General features: G+C 37.7%; 1 protein-coding gene and 1 pseudogene across 1 annotated transcript; both read right to left on the bottom strand.

Moving 5' to 3' along the window:
- Positions 1-6,641: 6,641 nt before the first annotated feature.
- Positions 6,642-9,404, bottom strand: LOC143551688 (ankyrin repeat-containing protein ITN1-like). The gene is made up of 3 exons (XM_077042069.1): positions 8,845-9,404; positions 8,340-8,749; positions 6,642-7,683 (listed from the first exon to the last, which is right to left on the bottom strand). The coding sequence occupies exons 1-3, from the start codon at positions 9,320-9,322 to the stop codon at positions 6,844-6,846; spliced, it is 1,728 nt and encodes a 575-aa protein (XP_076898184.1). The 5' UTR covers positions 9,323-9,404; the 3' UTR covers positions 6,642-6,843.
- Positions 9,405-21,280: 11,876 nt separating this feature from the next.
- Positions 21,281-23,481, bottom strand: LOC143551684 (3-ketoacyl-CoA synthase 19 pseudogene; annotated as a pseudogene).
- Between the last annotated feature and the right edge of the window lie 514 nt (positions 23,482-23,995).

Below are 23,995 nucleotides of genomic sequence, written 5' to 3'. Positions count from 1 at the left end.
AAATTAGGGACAGACAGTAATCAAAGTCATTGATGCAAAGATGGATCTTTTGATTCAAGTGCATTTCTACTTACAAGTCAATAAAAGTTATGAAAGCAAAGAAACAACAAAGACCAGGAAAGTGAAATCATGACTCTGACCAAAATACTATTTATGCTGATATGGTTACTGTAGGGGTATGGTACTAAACCCGGTTTTACGACCCTAAATTTATTATGTTTGGCTTATTTTATTATATGGACTAATACAATGTTATTGGGCTGAGGGGGTTTTGTGGAGGTAACCCTAACTGGGCTAGGCCCATTAGGGTATCATGATGGTGGCCATGAGGCTCCCTATATAAGGAGGTCTCCACCTCCTTATCAAGGGTGGGTTGTTCTCAATAAGAGCCACCACCATAACCATTTTTGTGTCTGTAAACAAGACATCCTTGAGATTTCTTAGCAGTCACCTCCACACCCTCAAAAACCATTGCAGATCTTAAGCTACCGGAGAAGAAGATCGAGTCGTGGTTCGTTCATCTCGAAGACCGGGGAACATCGTCATGGATCAGGTCAGATTCATTTCATGTTTCTACATTGGCGCCATCCGTGAGACGGCAACGAGCTACCCTTCGATTTTCGTCTCGGTTCTCGGATCTGTTCATCCGTTATTCAGATCTGTTCATCCATTTTCTCCCAAGAAAAATCTAGATCTGGAAGTTTACAGAAAGATGCTTCAAGATTTGTTCTATTAAAGCTCAAAAAGATCCATAGATCTAAAAGATGCTTCCAGATCTGTGTTTCTGGAGTGACGCAGATCTGCGTTCACACGCAATGGGTGCAGGATCCAGATCTGATTTTTCAGTGTTCAATGCTGGAATAAGTTCTAGATCTATGGCCACAAAGCAAAAAATTGGGAGCAAAAAGGAATGCACAGAAGAATAACAGGCTGTGTACATCGGTGCTCCTCCATCACCACTAGAGCAACTAAAGTTAACAGTCGGAAAAACTCCGCCACCGCGGAAACCACCATGTGGGTTTTGCGCAGAAGACTGCCACCATGCATGCTCGCCAGCGGGTCACCATTCCACCGACATGCGTGAGCGCCCGCGAAAACCACCGCGGAAACCACCATGTGGGTTTTTCGCAAAAGACTGCCACCGTGCATGTTCGCCAGCGGGTCACCATTCCGCCGCCATGCACGCGCGCCCGCGGATCCTCACTTCGCAGCCATACATGCGCGCCCGCGGAAACCACCATGTGAGTTCGAAAGACGACTCCATGCTCTTGGTTTTACGTAGAAGACTCCAACGCCATGCATGTGCGCGCAACCCTCTACCATGCTTGTGCGCAACTCGCCGCCATGCATGCGCACGCAACTCTCCTCCATGCATGCGCGCCCGCGAGTCACCACTCCGCCGCCTTGCATGCGCACTGCCAAGGATCAAGCTTCGCCACCATGCATGCACGCCCGCGAGTCACGATTCCGCTGACGTGCATGTGTGAGCCTGATTTTGATTTTTGCATACATGTTTCACACTTCCCTTTATTAATTTGAGCAATATGACAACATTATATTGACATCAAACTAAAAATAAAACGAAGTAAAACATACATGCGCGAGCTTCAAGCTCAGACGCGTTGACAAGTTTTAACTCTAAAACGTCAGGGCCTTAGCCAATAATATGAGCCTTAGCTCAAATTACTCATAGCATCCATCCCACGTATTGCGCAGCTGGACCATAAAATACCTAAGCACAACTAAGGCAAAGCACATGCCAAAGCATAGTTGTTGAGGTTTCAGGTCGGGGCCGCGCATGGGATTATAATGGATATAGGCAGAGTAACACATACTGACACGTAAAGGCTAAAAAACTCATTCATAATTCCCTATAATAAATGCACGATAACGTCGCGCAAAAGAGGAATAATGAAATGCCAAGGCACGTGTCAGCATATTCAAAATATCGCAAAATAACTTGAAATATGACAACTGTTAAGGAGTAAGTAAAAATAATTTCCTTACAACCTTGTTTAAATTTCAATGTGTAAGCATACCTTATATTCAACAAGCACACGCATGCGCCATCACGCATGCGCCACCGCGGTTCGATATACCACCATCACGCATACGCCACCATGGTTCGATATACCGCCATCACGCATGCGCCACCATGGTTCGATGTACCGCCATCACGCATGCGCCACCGCGATTCAATACATCGCCACCACGCATGCGCCACCGCGGTTCAGTACATCGCCACCACGCATGCGCCACCGCGGTTCAGTACATCGCCATGAAGCAGCAGCGCGTCGCCGCGGATCACGATGCACCGTCACGGGTCAATACTCCGCCACCATACATGCGCACAGTCGCGGATTAACATTCCGTCAACATTCATTCGCGCCACGACAAGTGAACCTCGCCACCGCGTAAGGTCATTGCGACACCATGCGTACACACCACCGTGGATAACCATCTGGCCGCCATGGTGCATCCCACCATGCATGAGTGCCACCGCTATAAAGCAGCAGCGCGCCATCACACATGCGCGCTGGCGCCGAGCACCGCACCACCGCGATCCAACACCAACCAACCATGTGCATTGACGATTCGTTTTTAACCAAAGGGATGGAATTTCGCGCAACGCGCGTACAAGAAAAGAGAGAAAAAACAAGCCTTATTGAAAAAGCAAACTATTAAGTCTAATATCTATCTTACCTCGCTCGCGCGAGACAAGACACACATTAGACTGGGGGGCTTTAAGGGGTATGCACCCGCCTTAACATTGAGCGGGGTGGGTCAACCCACAAGATATAGACGAGGCTTAAAATCAGGATGTCATGAAGACACAGCCAAAACCTATGCGTGTGGCGCATATCACAAATGCTCACGCATCACATATGCTCGCGCATATCACATATGCTCACGCATCACATATGCTCGCGCATATCACATATGCTCACGCATCACATATGCGTGAGCATCCTCACGCATCACATGTGCTCACGCATATCATATGCTCAAGCATCACGTATGCTCACACATATCACATCTGCGCATGGCGCATGTCACATGCTCACGCATATCACATCTGCGCGTGAGAATAAAGAAAAGACCTTGCGCAGGCCGCGCGCAAGCGACACAACAAATGAGAATAGTCTGATCCAAATCAGGATAAGGACAACCATGATTGTGCTCATCAGACAACCTTCCAGAATGTATCTTTTAAGGAATAAAGAATATGCTGATGTTGACAGCTGCCAATGAAGGGTGGACAACTCAGCAATGCCCATGTGCCACCACGTGATGACACATGGGTCAGGTGAAATACCTTGGTCAGAGAATAATCAATGAAAAAGCACCAGGTGTCCTAAGTACACGTGGTGCGAAGCAATAGGAGGAGGCCAAAAAGGCCCTAATTGGGTCTGTGCCCAATCATTAGAAACCCTAATACTATAAATAACACACCACCTCCATGCATGCGCGCACTGCAGATCAACACTCCGATTAGACCAACACTGATCACTAAAGAACGCATACATCTTCGCAGCGCAACTTTTTAAATCAACAAACTGGAGCGGAGGTCTTATTCTGCTCCGACAAGTATAACAAGGAAACCTCCCTCAATCAGAAAAGATGCTCGTGTCAGAGACGTGGAATACTTGTAGCCAAATACCAGAACACTAACAATAGCACATGCTTGGTTACAAATTCCTCAAGTTCGGCTACGAGTCGCACAAGCACCTATGACATCATTATTATTCTGGCCGTTTGTGCCCCCATTATTATTTTGGAGACAAGCCGGGATAGTCATCCTGCGCAGAAGAGGCCCTTGTGGGCCAGTCATTATCATCATATTATAGCTCGTAAGTCGCCTCGCGCGCAAGCTTAATTATTTTTATAGCTCGTAAGTCGCCTCGCGCGCAAGCTTAATTATTTTTATAGCTCGTAAGTCGCCTCGCGCGCAAGCTTTATTATTTTACAGCTCGTAAGCCGCAACTCGCGCATGCTTCATTATTTTACAGCTCGTAAGCCGCAACTCGCGCATGCTTCATTATTTTTATAGCTCGTAAGTCGCCTCGCGCGCAAGCTTTGTTATTTTTATAGCTCGTAAGCTGCCTCGCGCGCAAGTTACATTACATTATTATCGAGACGCGCACTTTATCTTTTATCAGGCCCCGCGCCACTATTGTTATGATGCGTGCTATATCTTATTCATGCCAGTACACCATCATTATCATAAGGATCATAACATGTCACCATCATGGAGAAAACCTCTCAAAACTCAAAGACAATAAAGACAAGGCCGAAGAAAAGGGAAAAAACCGCCTCATGTCCTAACACACCTTATAAAGTCCAACGCTCCACCTAAACGCTTGCACGCCTAGGAGCAACACTGGACTTGGGGGGCTTGTAGGGGTATGGTACTAAACCCGGTTTTACGACCCTAAATTTATTATGTTTGGCTTATTTTATTATATGGACTAATACAATGTTATTGGGCTGAGGGGGTTTTGTGGAGGTAACCCTAACTGGGCTAGGCCCATTAGGGTATCATGATGGTGGCCATGAGGCTCCCTATATAAGGAGGTCTCCACCTCCTTATCAAGGGTGGGTTGCTCTCAATAAGAGTCACCACCATAATCATTTTTGTGTCTGTAAACAAGAGATCCTTGAGATTTCTTAGCAGTCACCTCCACACCCCCAAAAACCATTGCAGATCTTAAGCTACCGGAGAAGAAGATCGAGTCGTGGTTCGTTCATCTCGAAGACCGGGGAACATCGTCATGGATCAGGTCAGATTCATTTCATGTTTCTACAGTTACCACCTACATTAACTTATTTATTTGAAAATAAAAATGTGCAAGATCACTACAAATTACGAATTCAGTGACGGGATGAGAGCGTCAACTCGAAGGGTCGATCGTTACTATTGACTAAAACTAGCAACTCGCATTTTTCATTAATAAAAACCCGGCCTCAATGAACCCTCTAGGCTTTAACTCCCTTGATTATGGCCTGCCAATGTTAACTAACAGATAAGCTTGTATCATATATACTTATTTAGTTATCTAGTTTTATCGAAAATAGTTATCTAGTTTTATCGAAAATCATGCAGATATTAAGGTTTAAGTTCTGTACTTCTAGTTTGTTTTAAATTAATCATGATAAAACATATACATAATATATGCATGTACGCCTTTTGATAACATTTGAAAGACACCTGATAAGATTAACAAATAATATAGAAATATAAAAGAAACATTCACTTTAAAGCAGAAAAATATGGAAGACAAAAACCCTTATAATTATGCTTTAATGTTAATAGTTTAATCAATACGTGGCCCAAAATCTTAAATTAAGTTAAGATGTCATCCACCAACACTTGTTTTGCTTAATGCTATAAACTAAGGTTCAACTTTTCACATGTATTCTTAAAATATATATGTACATAGTATATTTTCTGTTTTTAAAAACGAAAATAATTAGAGGCTAGATAAAAACAGATTTTGAACTTGATTAACGAGTGGGCCAAGTCGGGCGAGAGTTCATAACAAGTTGAGCTCATATTCAACTAGAGTCAGCTCGTGACTTGATGACCTTACTCGTTTGTTTTGGATTTTAATAATTTTATGTTTGGAATTTTATTCGAGTGATTCAACTTCACGAGTCAAGTAGTTCGAGCTAAAATCATTTCATGCTAAATTACATGTACACTTTTACGGAACTAATTACAAACGAGTTGTAAGTCATAAGCTACTTGAAACAACCCTACTCCCAAATATAGAAACTCCTACTTGGTGATCGGATCAATCATTGTTATGGTTAATTAATAAAACTTGTACGGATCAAGATAACATTTAATTGGGACAATAATATATATGTTTCTTAAACTTTATTGATCCCAAAGTCAGACTATTATTATTAATTTTTAGTTTGGAGAAGAGTTTGTAGTTCATGCTGTTTTAAAAAGTACCACGTTTTTATACAAATTATTATTTCTGTTAGAATTTAGTGATTTGTCCTTACACAAACAAGAGAGTAATTCGTTTTTTGTTTAAATAGCATGTGTGTATGTATATCCAAGCATGGATATGCTAATTTAGGGTGATTTATAAGAAGCCATTAGTTCTTATCCAAGGAAAAAATTCAATATTTTTTGTTGAAATTGAAAATAAATAATCTAAAACTTTTGTGTATTGCTCGATAATAATCTCACCTTTAAAAATCACTACAACCAGTCCAATCTTCCAACTGTTTTTGTCTCATTAATGGACATCCGCTAAAAAACACTTAACGTCATTAAGTTTTTTCCAAGTTTCAAACCGATGTTTTAAGGTTTTTTATCGGAAGAAGAATACAAGTCGACTGATGTAAAACTTATCTCGTTGGATACCCAAAAGGTTAATAAACCACGCGAAAAACCATCCACGTGGACCGGTTAAACTGATGAGCTGCGGGAGCGAACAGCGTTCAATGACGAATCCTGGACTTTTTTACCAGCATCATACTTTTTACAGTCTTTGACAATGTTTTAAGAAACGGATTGGACAGTTGACTAATTAAAGCGAGACTGCTTACCTTGCCAATTCGAATACATGCAAACGATCAAAACATGAATAAGCAAACTGCTTAAAAGAAAACCGATCATATATTAAAGATCTAAATTTATGAGTGAACCCATATCAGAATACAAAACCATCCCAACTCTTTGAAATCATTCGCGGGTCAACTAGTTCTCCATGGCGATTGACCAAACCAAACGACAGTGTACTCTGACCTCATAATACCTGGCCGATTGTTGACTACTATAAACCTACCTATAAACATTATACAAAATGACTATAATATACATCATCATATGGCATAAATTGGTTCAACTTCCGAGTTAGACAACTCAGAATTATGATGCCACGAGTTCGAACCACTTTGCGCAATCTTCTTCACCCTCTTTCTCTTTGATCGAGTTTTCTTCGACTTACACACGTAATAAGTCATGGTTCCAAGAACAGCCGCCATAATAATACCCCCCACAACTGTCACTAAAACGGCAGCCCATTTATACTTTCTACCAACTACTATATAAGACGAAGCCATAAATGCGACAGATGTGCACACAGAAGCTAACCACATTAACTTATTAATCACCTCAACCACCCGTCTTTCGGCTTTAGTCTCACCTCTAACCAGGGTTATCTGAACCACCACAACCGCTAAGGACGTGAAAAGTGCAACCGCGTTGAATATGAAGAACACTTTAAACGAAGCGTGGTCAACCACCACCGCCATACCATCGTTATTATCACCACCAGGGACGGTGAAGATGGCAGCAAATGCAACTGTTGCAAACAGTACTGCCACAACAGTAACTGAATTTGTGGCGTTGTTGATCCCCTCACGATGGAGCTTTCTGAGCTCTTTAGCAATTCCATCCACGTTTTTTCTCGTTTTTCTAGTTTGCACCAGTTGGTCGTGGACATCGTTTTTAATCTGAGTCACTGTGTTTCTTAACTCGTCTCTTGGCTGGTTCAACTCGTTTGCACGAACCGCACCACAACGAGTAAGGCACTCGATTATGTCTGAAGAATCTTCAGATAATGGAAGCCCTTCGGCTATGTCGAGAGCTGTTTTGTGATCTCGGGTCAAAGCATTCACGTTAGCACTCGTATCGGGGAGGCTAAGCAACGCATTTACTATCTGCAAAAACAATTAAAAAACAATGCACATAAGTAAGCAACAATGCACATAAGTAAGCTTGTAAACGAATCGAGCAAACACAAACAAAGCATGATTGTGTTCATTCATTTAACTTTAACAGAAAAACGATCGAACACGAACAATTAAACGAACAGGGTTTTTGTGTTCGTTTGTTAAAAAAATGAACATGTTCGTGTTCGTTTATGTTCGTTCGTTAACAGTATAAACAAACAGTTCACGAACGTAAACAAACGAACATAACTGAACATAGATTAACGAACATAACTGAGCTAATACCAGATAAAAGTAATGTGAAGAACTAAAATTTGGGGCTAAAAGGTTATAAAAATTAGACTAAGTTGCAACGGGACTAAAAATTTTAAATGAGTATACTAAAAAACATAAACGAACAAACTTAAACAAACAAAAACTAATGGACATAAATGAGCATAAACAAATTTAATTAAATGGATGTTCATGAACATAAATGAACGAACAAGACATGTGTTCATGTTTGTTCGTTTAACTACATCAACAAAAATCTTTTGTTCATGTTCGTGCACTTATTAAATAACGTTCATAACAAACTTCCACCCCACGGTTAGTTCGTTTACGGCCTACATTTACGGGCCTACACAGTACACATAAACACTTACCTCGGCTCGTTTTTTCCTTGTAGCAACATGCAATGCAGTGAAACCCGACTTATCGGGCAGCATAACGATAGCAGCATCAGCTTCAAGTAGCAATTTCACAACTTCACTGCTAACACCTTTTACAGCCATATGTAACGCGGTTTGACCTTTTTTGTCAGTCTTTCTAGCCAACATTGGATCTTTTTCAAGTAAAGCTTTCACGATCTCAACATGTCCGGACCGCGCTGCAAAATGCAATGCGTTTTTCCCATTGGATTTTGTAATATCCAACAAACTACTGTCTGTTGATAACAACTCTTTAACAACTGAAGTGTGCCCTTTCGTAGCTGCTGTTATGAGAGGCGTTGCGTTTCTTTGTGATTTTGTTTGGCAGAGTGATGGATCATGGTCAAGTAGCAGTTGAACAACAGCTGCAATTGTGAAGGATTCACTTTAACACGTAATAACATTTACAAACTCTATGAACTACCAAAACTGATAATGAAATGAAGTTGAATAACCTTACCATCATGTCCTTGGCTAGCAGCAATATGTAACGTGTCAAACTCTGAACGGCTTTTTCTTGTGATTGTTTCTTTATCCGCGTATTTCAGCAACTCCTTTACGACCTCAAGATGCCCTTTATCAGCAGCAGTGTATAGCGCGGTTTCACCTAACTCATTCACTTCATTAACCACAGACGCACGGATCTCTGCAACTTCCGCATCAAAATCAGCCCCACTTAAAGTTCCCACCATTTGTGAATCAATGTCATCAAGGATTTGCTTCACAGCCGCCAAATCACCACGTTGGGCTGCTAGATGGAGCTCGGTATCATTATGTCTACCTGTTACTTGCTTGACATACTTTTTCTTCCCAGCCTGATCCATCCGCTTCCCGGAATTTGAAAGTACTAAAGCCGGAGGCGTTGCAGAGGACGGAGAAGGCGATGGTGATGGCTCGCCATGAGAGCTAGGGTTTTGATTGTGCTTTATTAAAGGCATAGGTACGTCTCCTGTTAAAGAATAATCATTCAGAGCAGTGTTGTAAAAATCGCGATTAGTCACCAATTAATCGCTAATCGGTATGCTACATATTCAGTTTCACCTAATCGGACCAACATATCGGTAGACGTTCAAAGCCGGTCCAAATCATTCAAAATCGGTCAAAACTGGTGAAAGTTGGTCAAATTTCAGTAAAAATCTTTTAAGTATTTGAAAAACTGTACTTATTAATCCAATGATTCCAATCCGAATAATAACTTTGAAAAATTATAAATAAAAATTTGAAAAAAATTGTGTGTGTACAATTTTGAAAAATTACATATATAATTCCAATCCACTCAATCCCGATTAATCCCTATTAATCGCTAGTCGGTGCCCGGCTGGCGAGTTAACGAGTTTTATAAGTTATAACACTTATTTAGAGATAGCACAATAAAAGAAAAAAAATTGCCGAAATTTTAACAATTTAACAACTAAGGTTTTCCTATCAGCAAAATCAAAATCAATTTAGTCAGGAAATTTGCAAGCAATATATCTGATCATCATGAAACTTACCCATTATCACTTACTAACTGCTACAATTGATTTTGCAAATATTTAGGGATGAACATTTTTTACCAAACACAATCAGTACCGGTACCGGTAGTGGATGATTTTTCATCCTATTGGTATCTTTTTAGTGACAGATCCGTACTAAACCGACAAAATCCGTACCGTGTCCAGTATATAGTTTCACTTGGTACTTTTGGGTACTGTAGATAACAACATATAAACATAAAAACCCTAATAATAATAATAATCTGCTGCTAGTACATAATCTTCAAATTGATTGATTTATTATACCTAAAAAAAGGGGGAAAATTGGGAATCTGGAGATAAGCTATGTGAGATTATTACAACTTAAAAATGAATAAATTAAATAAGATGTATGTATGTAAATTAACCTTCATGGATGGGTGATGAGTCCATGGAAGAAAAGGTGCTGAAGGAAGTGATTGGATTGGTAAACTAATGGGTAAATAAAGTATGGATGGAATCTGAGTTGTGTTGTGTTATGGGTAAATAAAGTATGGATGGAATCTGTGTTGTGTTGTGTTGTGTTGTGTGACAGGAATGAATGAATGAATGTTGCAGAAGAAGACAATTAAAGGAAGGTGGCAAGAAATTTCCCAAGTCCACTCCCACTTGACTAAAATCAATACCTTCTTACTCCTTCAACTTCTATTCATCTTACAATTATCCCCCCCACTCTTTATTTTTTATTATTATTATTATTATTATTATTATTAGTATGTTTATGCTTCATCATTTCTACTAAGTGGGTTACGTGTTCTTTGTTTTTCAAATGTAAAATGTCTGCAGTTTACGTACCATATTTGCATACATTTTGTAGAAAATGAGGTGAACTAAACCTTTACATTTTGCAGGAAGAAGCCTGTTTATTTTTTAACGTATGTGGACTGCTAAAATGAATTGATGGTAGCGGGTGGTGGGGGTGCTAGATAGTGGTAGTGGGTGGTGGTGGATGGTGGCTGGTGAGCTTTGGTGGTGGTAGGTGACAGTGGTGGACATTGGGTGTTGGTAGGCGGTGGTGTTTAACCCTTTACAAACCTTAAAAGTGGATGGGTCAAGTCTGCACCAAGAAGAGTTCGCGCATACGTTTTTTAATGAAACATTTTCAAAAAAAAAAACAAACACTATGCAGATAACATTGTCTGCGCGGCGCAGACAAAAGAGCCTTCGCATACCTTTTTTAGAAAAACAAACACCATCATAGATTTTTCCGCTCCTTTAACGGAATTTTTGTTTGGCAGATGTTTGAGTCTAATCAAATGGCCTACCGAATTACTCCGCTCCTTTAACGGATACTAGGATGGAATTTTCAAAGATCTACATAACCTTCCCAATTATAAGAGTCTTTTCCATACTTATGCGACAATCCTTCTAACGGTTTCCATCATTGAATTAGGCTTTTCGTACCTGTCTCAACATTGTTTTCTTAAGGTAATGCTTCTCTTGCTAATCCCATTTTTTAATTACTTGAAAATCTATCTATGTAAAATCCTGTATACATTTTTAATTGGTTAGATGTGGGAAATGGAATGTAAGAGGTTTTAAAAAATAAAAACTGAATTTAGAAAACGGTGTTTTTCTTTCTTTTGTTTTAACTTTAAATCAAAGGAATGAAGATGAGGAATGGATAAAGAACAAAAATATTTAACATGTGATTTATATTGACTTTTATTTCAGTAAATGTCATTGCTTAGTAACCTTTCACCAGGTTACTTTGTATAAATACTACTAGAATTTCGTTAGGAATATTACAAAGTTAGAAATACAATAAATCGATGTTTGATCAACTATACATATAAATCTAGAGAATTTTCGGACTACTTATTTTTGGTGCGATAACTTTCTTTTTCTAAATCGTTGGATATGACCGAACAATCCATGCAGAGTTTTTATGGTGGGTTCTATGTAGAAGATCTTGTTCAATAGCTTCAACTCATTTGTTTCGTTTTTTTAAGTTGAATCGTTGTTTTACACAAAAAGTAAACATTCATGCTTGGAAGACATAAAGACTCTCGAACCTTGTTACTTTATCTTAAAGAAACATTGACGTGACTCCGATGATTTGTAGATTATGTGAAAACAATAAAAATCTAGTGATCATCTTCTCACATCTTGTTACTTTGCCACATTTATATGACGATATGTCAGTAATTTGTGTTATATTCCTTTCATCTATGCTTTTACGATACATGACCTTCTTCAAGTTCATGATACTAGTAATTTGGGGCTTCACAAAAACAAGGTCTTAAAGGGGATTTTTTACAGCGTGCTGGTACATTTAGAAGACTAGAAATGAGGTCATTTTCTCTTATAAGTCGGCTTCCCTTTTAAAGATTGTTGATGATATCAAATAGTTGGGTTTTTGTTGGACTAAAAATTGTGAAAAGATTAGTTTAATTTTCAGTTGTATTTTATGCGTTTGTGTGTTTGGTTTTCTAGTTTCTTGCAAGTTTTTTTTATTGAAATTTGCAATTTCAAAAAAAAAAAAGAAAGAAAATAGGAAAAACTCATAAATAGCTACATACAACCACACCATCTTGAATAAATCTTCATTAATTGGTTTGCATTGTTCAAGATTTTGATGATGCACAATTTTAATCAACCTAGAAAATGTTCAAGTTAATAGATAAACATGAAACATATGTGTAATCACAAACTTCATTATGTCGTGTCCGACCTTACCTTTTGATAGTATAGGTTTCGAAGTATTTAACGTCCGGGCCATCTCTCTTAATGGTGTAACTCACTTTCAGCTTAAAAGATTTTGATGGTACTCTTGAAATGTTAATCGAATTGTCTAGAAAAAACATCAAGAACGCGTATGCAATTTTACATTGTGAAACATGTACTAGAAATAGACCAAGGACTTTCATTTTACAGGTAGAGAACCATCATAATGCTTCGTTGAAGCCCTTTGGATTCATCCATGCCAAAAATCATATTAGTTTAAATGTGTGTGCTCTATGCCAAAACTCGACGCCAAAAGTCATATAGTAGTTTAATGGGTAGAGATACTGTACGCTAATGCCTTAACGTATGATAGGTACGCAAGATGCTCAAAGGTACTAAACGCTCAAAACACGCTCAACCAAACCCTAAACGCTCAGCCAAAAACCTAAAACGCTCAAAAAACGGTTTTCGTTAAAAAGTGAAAAATTGATCGATTAACCATCCAAAACTGTTTTTCTCGGTGAACCAATGATTAATTGGATATGTATTGACGATTCCAAGATGTTTGAATGTGATTTCATTGATCGTTTTCGTGAAAAAATAAATACACATACCCATTATACGTTAAGATATTATTATATTGGACAGTAATATAATTTGATAACATTAGAAGCATCAATGTTCACCGTCTCGATTCTTCTATTTTAGTTTGTCATTGAAAAACAGCTTGAGGGCTACGTCTTATAATATATTAATTTCTTAAGATTAAGATATTTTCCCTTTAACTAACAATTTTACATCTGGTCTTTTCTAGAATGATTTGTTAATGTCTTTCCTAAATGACCAATGATATAAAACACTAGAATTACAAGAATATTAACAACATAAAAAGAACAAAGATGAGAAAGACCTTTGGGCCCTCACATTATTCTCTTCCCACACATCACTTTATTTTTAAACATAATGGCATCTACATCTCATTTATCTTCTTATAGTCACCTAGACTGACTTTTTAATAAATAAAAGTTCACTTTCTATTTATATAAAAAGGTAAAAATTTTAAATTCCACAATAATCCGACTCAAATAATGAAATTGGCATTTTATTCTAGTAACTAGTTGCAATCAACCCTTGCGTTGCGACGGGAATCAGTCAGTATTGGTTAGTTGCGACGGCATCATCGCTTCTTTTTAACCAAAACAAGTTAAGTCGTAATTTTTTTAACAATTTTCGAAGATGACCGTGCGTAAACGTTCTAAAATAAATTGAGCCTAAAGTATGGTCCTAAATTGCATCTTTATAGTTATTAAATTAAATACATGAAAAGTTTTATGTATTCACTTATATATGTATTATAAATGTCTTGTAAAGTATAAATCTCTTATATTTGATTTTTTTTACAATATAAAGTTGATATGCCTGTGGTAGTATATAGAAGGAATATAGCCTGTGGTTGTTTTCAATTTCGGCCCCACAATCACAAACGCGTTATATTATTTGAGCAGGTTTATTATTATTTTTTGAGAAATCTGCAATTTGCCTCCGTGGGTTATATCGTCGCTGGATGGGTTAACCACTGAAAAAGATTTTACGAATGTTGCGCCACTATGTTTCTCCAGCGGGTTTTTCTGACTCCTGTCGTCAGTTGACCGTTGATATTATAGTAATAATACAAACAAATTAAAGGTAATTTAGTAATCTTTTCTAATAAATAATAATAATAATAATAATAATAAGAGAAGCATCAGATCATCATCACCAATAATATCTTTACTTAATACTATTCACCCATATTATTATTATTATTATATATTACTATTATTATTATATTAACATAGATAAAAAGAAGCAGCTCATCACAGTAGATCATCATCATCATCATCAGCTCACCTTCATCGCCATCAACCTTAAACATACTTGATCCTCAAACACTAGATTTCATCACTTAAATCCTCAAATCTCTCAAATCCCACCACCAATCGTTTCAATAATTCAACCACCGCACCCATAAATCATTCCGATCAAAACCACTAACCTCCGGCACCACGCCGCCTCCATGGATTTCGGCCATCACGTTTTTCCGGCCATCACGCCGCCGCCACGGCAACCACCGCCGCCATGGATTCCGGCCACGACGATCAGTTCATTTCCCGGCAACATATCCAATATATTCATTGAGTTTAAACCTTCATATTATTGTTAGTATAATAAATGACGTTCGATTTAGCCTTAATTTTAACATATGATGTGGCGGCAGTGGCTGTATGTTTTGATTTTTGGGTTAGATAATTGGTGAAGATAGGTTGGTTTGGATGAAGATGAAGATTGTCTAAAATGTAAACTTAGGAACCCTAATTATAATTGGGGAAGATGACGTGATAAAAGTGATAATATATAGTTTATGTTGTATAGTTATACCAAACATTAACTTAGTTCAACTGGTAGTTTTGGTGGTTTGTTAAACCGGAGGTCTCGGGTTCGAATCCCGGCATTTACATGGTTTTGGATAATTATTTTTAAAATGAATTAAAGGCTTAGGGGTAAAAACGTAATTTCAACATTTTTTAACAGGTCAACGCTTAGTCAACTGATGGAAGGGCACAGACTGACCCGCCCAATTTTCACAGTGGCCCAAAGTTCGCAAAATCTTTTTCAGTGGTTAACCCATCCAGCGATGATATAAACCAGGGAGGCAAATTGTAGATTTCTCTTATTTTCTTAAGGCCCCATTATCGGTTCACATGGTTCTTAAATATGTTTTTATAATATATTTACAAACTAGTTTAAGGCCCGTGTATTACACGGGTAATTGTTAAAAAATTTAAACTTTGGTCATTAAGTGAAATACAGTCAACAAATTGATCATTGTTAATACATTTACAATTAAATTAAAATTTCAGAAATTACATAACTAAGATTACACAAATATGTTACAAATATGTAAAAACTTTCTTTTACACTACATTTGTGATTGTATTAGAATGTATACATTGTTTATCAAAAATCAAAATTTTTAGTCTATGTCTACTTGTAACTATTAATAAAGTAACATATGGGTATGCTTATAACTCTTGATATAACTATATATAGTTGTCCGTGTGACAAAAAAAGGTTCTCTAAGTACATACCAACTCTAGATAAATAATAATATATATCCATGATACTAATAAAAAAGATATTCATACACATAAAATATCATAGCTTTTAATCAGTTAATATGATGTCATTTGAGAACATCTTCTCATGTTTATAAAAAAACATAATTATCCCAAAAACCATATGTCTGAACTTTGATGATATAATTATCCTTAGAATCTTTACAATTTGAAATTGATTGATTATGATAAATTTTTTGTCATTAATATTTTGTGTATGACAAATATTTAATTTACTTTATATTTTACAATTAAAAATTGTATAATCAATCAACATAAAAACCGAAAATTTAAATATAACAAAATGATTTGTTTATTTCATATTAATGTAATTGCCAGGAAAATGAAAAATACATACTAACATTAAAACCATGTTTAAATAATAGTGATTACTCGGAGTTAAAAGAATATTAGAAGATTTAAAGTTGCATAAAATGAATGTAGTGATTCTTATTTATAATCGCTGAAAGTAGGGCTGCCATTTTTACCCATAACATTAAACTCAACCCAAGAAAACCTGTACTTGAACCCAAATTAACCTGACCCGAGAAACTCGAACCCAAGAAAATACTAACCCGAACCTGAACCGAAGTAATTCGGGTTGGTTCTTAGGTATGAATTCTAGGTTTCGGATCAACCCGAAAACTTTTAGTTTTAAAATAATATGTATTTTTAGATATTAAATGCTAAGCCTTATCCGCTGACATTATCAGAATTTAGTCCAAGTCGATTGTTCCATTCCACATATTATAAATCGAATGTTTATTATTTATTCTTTTGAATATAAACCATAATAAACACTTTAATTAATACTTCAAAATTTACTAATCGTCTCTTGTCAATCCATATGGAGAATACTTATTATATGTAGTAATGAATTTAGTTGGACTAAACCTATAAGTTTAATGTCATATATTGAAATAACTTAAAAGATAAGGACTATATATGAAAATTAATTGAAAAAAAGGTGAAAAGGGCTATGGTATTGACTATTTCCAAACCTCCTATTTGACCTTGGTTCACCCTTAATCATCGAGAACTTCTGAAAGAACTCTTTAGCTAAAGAGTAAGTCCTACGATATACAAGTCTTAAAATTTATAACAAAAATATGATATGATTTGTTCTCAATAGTCTTAATAAATATTTTAAAAATGATGGCCATTCGCCCACTAATCGTAGCAAATATTTATAAAAACATTTACTTAGCCTCCCATAATTAGTTGCGCCAAACTCGCAGCCATTTCATCGAGCACAACTTTTTTACATGCCTTTATGCATAAGTAGAGATGGTCAAAAAAACCGGTTGGGGAACCGGTTTACCGGTTTAAACCGGAAACCGGTTTTTACGAAAACCGGTTTTTTAAAAACCGTTTTGACCGGTTTACAAACCGCCGGTTCGTATTTCGGTTACAAGTTTTAGATCCAAAACCGGTTAACGAACCGGTTAATGAAAAAACCGGTTTTTTTTAATAACCGGTTATGGAAAAACCGGTTAACCGGTTTATTAAAAAACCGGTTTTTGACCGTTGTGGAAAAACCGGTTAACCGGTTTCTCCATAACCGGTTAACCGGTTAAAAACCGGTTTTTGAACGTTGTATAACGGCTTTATGGCCGTTTTTTTTTTTTTGACCGTTTTTTTTTTACCATTTTACCCCCACAAACATCTATATATAGTTTAGGTTGGGTATTGGTTAGATCACACTCGATTATACAACTCCAAACGCTCTAAACGTTTATTTCATACGCGATTATTTTGTTATCTCACGCTCAATTATACCACATTACCACTCCATACGCTCTTATTTCGTAGTCGATTATCATGGCCTCCCACAGTGCTGCTTCATCCGTCAACATGGGTGCCTCGAACACGGGAGAAACGGTCGTTCGGGTCATCCCCACGAAACGAAACCATGATGTTTGGCAACATTTCGACCTATGCGAAATGTCTAACGGTAGCCAAAAAGCTCGATGCAAACATTGTTTGAAGTTTTATGGCAAAGATGCAAACTCCACTTTAAAAGCGCATGTACAAAGGCCCTTTTGCAAGGCCTTGAAGGACGAATCGGGAAGTAGTTCGCAGCCGGAGATGACGAATCAAGGAGCGGTGTTTACGTACGACGTTGAAGCGGTACGTCAAAAGTTTTCAAACTTTGCGATTCAACAAACACTTCCTTTCAACCACTTCGACAACCCTCAATTCACGGAGATGATGCAAAACTATGTTCAACCACGCTACCAACACGTAAGTCGTTCGACCCTTAGAAGAGATTGTCTTAAAGCATGGAAAAACGCTAAATCCGAACTAATTTCATACTTTTCAAACTTACAAACTGGTGTAAACTTAACAACGGATGTGTAGTCGGTACCTCATGGTTCGCCCGACTCATACATTTGTGTGACGGCTCATTGGGTTGACCCCGAGTCGTGGAAAATAATGAAACGAACCGTTGCGTTTCAATTGTTTGATTACCCGCACACGGGTAGAAATATTTTTCAAATCTTGGATAAAGTCATTCGACAATACAAGATTGAACATAAAATCTTTTCAATTTCGTTTGATAACGCGTCCAACAATACGGTCGCGGTTGGCCATTTAAAATTAAAGTATAAACCTATTTGTGATGGAGCGTTTTTTCATAGCCGATGCATTGCACATATTATCAACTTGGCCGTGCAAGATGGGTTAAACGTGATCGAAACGCAAAGAAACAATTTTAAAAGAATGTTACGAGATGTTTTTAGCAACAATAAAACATTTTCAAGATACAAAAAATTTTGTATAGAAGCTAATTGTCAATGGTTGGGGCCAAATTGGGATTGTCCAACAAGATGGAACTCGACTTGTAATATGTTTGAGAAAGCCATCCAACAAAAAGAATCATTAATTGCGTTTCATCAAATTTTGTCAAGTAGGGGTAAATGTGCACCGTACGATCCTAGAAACTAGTTATTGATTGAAATCGTTACGGAGGTCCTTCAAATTTTTAAATCTTGCACAACTAGTTTATCCGGGGTTTACTATCCAACAAGCCCCATTGCTTTACCAAAAATTGCTGTCATGTGCACAAAGTTGAGTGAACTTCATTGTAGGGGTGCACCTTATTTTGATATGGGTGTAAAAATGAAAGAAAAATTTAGAAAATATTTTCAAGAACTACCCGCTGTTTTGACATGTGCTGCTGCGTTAAACCCTTGCATCAATGTTGGTGGTGTTGAAGCTTTAATAGAAAAAATTTGTGATGAGCTAGAGTTAAACGACGATCAAAACCCTTATTATAGCCAAACTTTAAAGAATGCTTTCAACACCACCTTGTCAAACATGTATGATGTCTACCTTACAAAATACGGGTCGTCTTCCCAAATTCATGACTCGTTAAGAGCTGTTGCCCAATCCCAATCCCAAACCGACCTTGAAATGGGGATGTACTACATGATTTGGGAAGACGCCGGTAAACGTCAAAAGGTAAACACCCCAAGCAGTGAACTTGGAAGGTATGGTGGTACCAACTTTGTGAAACACATGACTCCGGATGAATTTAGAAGTCTTGATTTGCTGGCTTGGTGGAGAGGTAAGGAGGATGAGTTTCCGATCCTCGCCGCCATGGCCAAAGATTTACTAACGGTCCAAGCTTCCACGGTAGCTTCGGAGTCTGCTTTTTCTGTTTCTGGCAGGGTTATATCGATTAGGAGGACTCGACTCACTGCACCAGCTATAGAGATGTCGATTTGCTACAAGGATTACTTGGACTCTTTAGATAGGGCACAACATCAACGCTCACTCGAGGGGGAAATGGAGTATGAAGCGGGCTTGTATGAAGATGAGGTCAATGAAGGACACACTCAACCAATGACCGATGAAGAAGCCGCGTACGACGATTACCTAAGAAATAGCTCGGGATCGGGTAGCGAAGAAAATTAGTTAAAGAAACAGCAAACATGGAGGCAAATCATGAGTAAGAAACAGCAAGTTGTTCATGTAATCGTGTCTAAGCATTCTTTAATGTTTGTATTTTTGAGTTACGAATATGCGATAACGATTTAATGTTTGTATTTTTAATGTAAAAACTATAAATGAAAGTTATGTGTTTTTAATCTTTGGTTTGTTGAAAACACATTCACCAACACACACTCATACTCATCTTCCAAGCAAAGAACCCTAACAACGAAAGTAAAGAATGGCTTCGGTCAGTCCGTTTTGCCTTGTAGTTACCGGTTTGCTTTGTAGTTACCGGTTTGTTTATACTGTGAAAAAATAATGGTTATTAAAAAAAAAAAAAAAAAAAAACGGTTATCCTAAAAACCGGTTATTAAAAAACCGGTTAATAAAAAAACCGGTTTATTAACCGGTTCTAACCGGTTTCTAAACCGGTCCTAACCGGTTAGAGCGGTTAGGGTTGTGACAGAAAAAAACCGGTTATTAACCGGTCCGGTTATTAACCGGTCCGGTTATTAACCGAACCGGTTCTTTTCCGGGCCAAAAAAACCGGTCCGGTTAATAACCGAACCGGTTTTTTAAAAAAAACCGGTTTGTGCACCTCTATGCATAAGTACTATTTGATTCTAAGAGCATGGAATTAATTGTGAATACATTTTAGAAGTTACACATCTACCATGTTAGGAATCAAGCGGATCAACCAACACACGAATTAACACACAAAACACAAGATAAGAGTAAGACCACAACTATTATACGTGGTTTGGAATTGATGTGAATTTTATGTCCATTGTTGCATCAAGGTATTTATTAAGTTGCAACAAGGTATTTATTAAGTACATTAAAAAGATAACGATAGGTGGCATGACATGTGTATATACAGAGATATAACTAGGCCAAGTAACTTGGGGTCCGAGAAACGAAAACAGGCCTTTCATCTCTAATAGAAAATGGCATCCCAGTCATAATTACGATGTTAACCCGTAATTAAGCCTAATAAGCAAAGAACTTCAAACTCAACATACCAAAGTACCAAACCTATACTAATGTTAGGAATTTCAGAAAAATAATACTTTCATCATGTTCAACCAGTCCCTTCCTGTTGCTATAAAGCTCCACCCTTGAACGGGTTTAGTGGCATAAATAGAATTGACATACTTAACTTGACATTTTGTAGATCCATCTTTGAGGGCAGTGTCGTATTTGTGTCGGGTCTAGGGGGTGTCCGAGATACCCTTCAACTTTCTTGGTGAAGTGTAATTTTATGTGTTATATACCACAAAACTGACCGACCACTGCTTGAGGGGCAGTGTCAAGAGGAAATAAATGTGGTGGTTCGGTCCACGCGGCTTGGACCAATGTTTTTCATTAGGTCCAAACTCATTTTCAGAAGCTTTTGAATTTTACTGCTAGGTAATAAAGAAGGGTATACTTTTCCCATTGTATCAAGTTTCACAAGTATTCTATCTTGGTCGGCGAGAATTTCTATAAGGACTCTCTTCTAGTAAAATCTTACAGTTTATAGATTTTTAAATTTGTATGTATTAATACGGATTTATTTAAACAAACTGATAATAATACTTTTACACATTAGTCCGATATTGATTGTTTGAAAACTAACTGTCTAGACCATGCCCATCATATGGATTACATCCTCAGGTCTAACAAAATCCATAGCCTCATCATTGATCCATCCAAACTTCTCCAAGAATGGGTTGATCGTTGTTTCCGGAGGATAACTTTCAATTATATCTTTCCAGGCATTTGCTCGATCCATGTCCCTGGTGACCTCCCAAACACAATTGTTGCTTTTGAAACCCGCACCCAAACTGATCATCAATATTCTATCACCTTTCTTCAGTCTCTTCTTTGCCTCCATGTACCCTAAAACATACCACAACCCTCCAGACGACGTGTTGCCAAAACGATGCAATGCCATTCGAGCAGGTTCAAGATCATATTCATTCAGCCCCAAACTCGCACCCACTTTATCTATCACAGCTCTTCCACCCGGGTGTACGCACACGTGTTCTATTCCAGTTTTGAGGTTAATTTTTGAACGACTTTTTTGCATTGCGTAACGAATTATCTCCCAAAATGGAAGCACTTTCGGTAGAAGCACTTGTAAGTTCTTAGTTAAAGCTCGAGCTGCAACTTTCGGGAGCAATTTGCTAAGATGAAATCCTTCATATCCTGCATCATCTTCTAGCTGCATGCAGCAGTTGTAGGCCTCATCATCGGAACCAAGATGGGTTCGGACCAAACACTTAAGCTTTAACATAGCTTGATTCTTGCGAGCGTTATCGTTGGTTAAAAGTATTGAGCAGCCTCCTATACGAAAAATGCAGTTAGACAACATCATAGACCTTTCCCTCCCACAATACCAGTCACCTGCATTGGCAAACCAGATTTTAATAACTAGAGGGTCAAACAAAGAGATTTATATGGAAAAATAATGAAAACATTCATTTTTACTAAGAAAATTAACAAAATAGCATTTAGTAGTTTAAAATTTCTAATCAATCACAGGGTGACAAGAGTCTTTGGCAAACAGATTTTAATCTAGCGCAACAGGTTAGATTCTTTGGCGCCATAACGTTTTATTTATCATTTTCGCGCAATAAATTTGCTAACATAAATACTTTATTGATTTCGAAACTCATTTTTACTTTGTTTTCCAAAAACATGTATAAAATTGATACGGAGTATTTTTTAAGTTAAAAAATCGGGTGTCGGATTTTAAAAATCTAAGGGATTGACATAAGAATTGCGGTACATATATGTAGACATAGATTAAGAGCAAAAATCAAAATAATGGGGTTGGTTGACCCCACACCCTATATAGTAGGGCCGTCCATGCAAGATATCAATGCTTCTATTTAAAAGTTAGGACGATCATAGCTTAATGAGTTCGATACAACACCGGTACTAAACCGGTAATGCACCAAAATACCAGAACTGACAAGTGAAAAACTAAACCGAATACCGTACCGATTATGTCTGTTTGGTACCGATCAGTATCAACATTAATAGAAATACCAAAACCAAAGGATACTGAAACCAAAAACGTGAAAAACAAATACCAGTACCGATACAAATGGTGTTCCATAGGTATCGGTCTGATATGATACCGATACTTGACAAAAATTGCTCATCCATAGACTAGAGGGGCCGTCACGAGACCCTGGACCCTCCTATAGTTCTGCCCTAGTTACCTGCCATTGATTCTGTGCTCACAACAATGGCTAGTCTATTCTTCTGAATCTTGAACAAGTGTTGAACCAAATCGATAGCCACTAGACTCGCGCTACACCCCATTCCTGTTAGATTAAACGCCTGAATATCCTCCCGCATGTTGTAATGATTAATGATTCTAGATGTTAAAGAAGGAACAGCTGAGAGTAAAGATACAGTCACCACAAGTATATCAACTTGAGATGGCGAGATTTTCGACCGAGAGAATATATTATCAAGTGTATCGCAGAATACTGCTTCGATCTGTGATAGTGCATCCGAAAGTTTAGGATGTTCTTCATCTTGGCCCAAGATGATGTTCCTTGGACCGTATGTTTCTTCCCCAAGTCCCGAGTTAACCATGGTTCGCACCAGGAACCTGTAATCTTCAATGAGAAGGTTCTTGTTGCGTGAAACGATCTTGGCGCACTCTTGGGTGCTTAGCTGTGTTTCCTTGGTTCCCTTGTAGCATTCGTAGTCGATCATGTAGCATGTTGCGCCCCGCCTGAATAACAATTTTGCTAGTGAAAAGCCAATGCATGAGACTGTAAACAAAAGCACAAGTGTTGTGAATAAGTCCATTGCGGTTTTGAAAACAGGTAGCTAGGAGGATTTGAAGTACTCTAGCTATTTTTGGTACATGCACTTACATGCCGCCTCAAATGAGCCACTCTGAGGATTCATCAATAGTGCCGGGCCAAGCTAGGACTTGAGCCCCCCCCAAAAAAGGCCTCAATTTAAGAATTTTACTTGTTTATATATAGTGAGAAACATATACTAATAATTTGCAATCACTAAAACTTCCCGTGACACACTTTGGTCCAGTGGTTATGTACTTGTTTTTAACTTCAAAAATTGAAGCTTCCTATTTTCTCACCTGGATTCGTCTCCCTAAAGTTGTATTTTTGATTTTGTTGATTTCTATGGCCATTTCTTATTTACTTTGTTTCAATTTTTCCCAGGTATATAACCTGAACTTGTTTCATTGATTCATTTCAATTTGTATGATATATAAATCACATTATTTTTCTAAATTAAAAATTTAAATTTTATAATTTTATATACAAAACATGATAATCCCTCTACAAATTTTAAAAATATATAT

This window comes from Bidens hawaiensis, unplaced genomic scaffold (genome assembly GCF_021521415.1).
Source record: "Bidens hawaiensis isolate Kalapana, Puna unplaced genomic scaffold, B.hawaiensis_p1.1 tig00016560_1, whole genome shotgun sequence".
NCBI classification, from domain to species: Eukaryota; Viridiplantae; Streptophyta; class Magnoliopsida; order Asterales; family Asteraceae; genus Bidens; species Bidens hawaiensis.
Note: the sequence above shows the minus strand (reverse complement) of the source record. Positions and strands in the feature narration are given on the sequence as shown.

What these genes read in the sequence shown, in the direction of transcription:
- LOC143551688 (XM_077042069.1), bottom strand. Translation starts at nt 9,322, where the DNA reads ATGCCTTTAATAAAGCACAATCAAAACCCTAGCTCTCATGGCGAGCCA. An exon ending in TGCTAGCCAAGGACATGATG is followed by an intron (nt 8,750 to 8,844) that starts GTAAGGTTATTC and finishes TCACAATTGCAG; the next exon opens with CTGTTGTTCAACTGCTACTT. An exon ending in CAAGGAAAAAACGAGCCGAG is followed by an intron (nt 7,684 to 8,339) that starts GTAAGTGTTTAT and finishes TTGTTTTTGCAG; the next exon opens with ATAGTAAATGCGTTGCTTAG.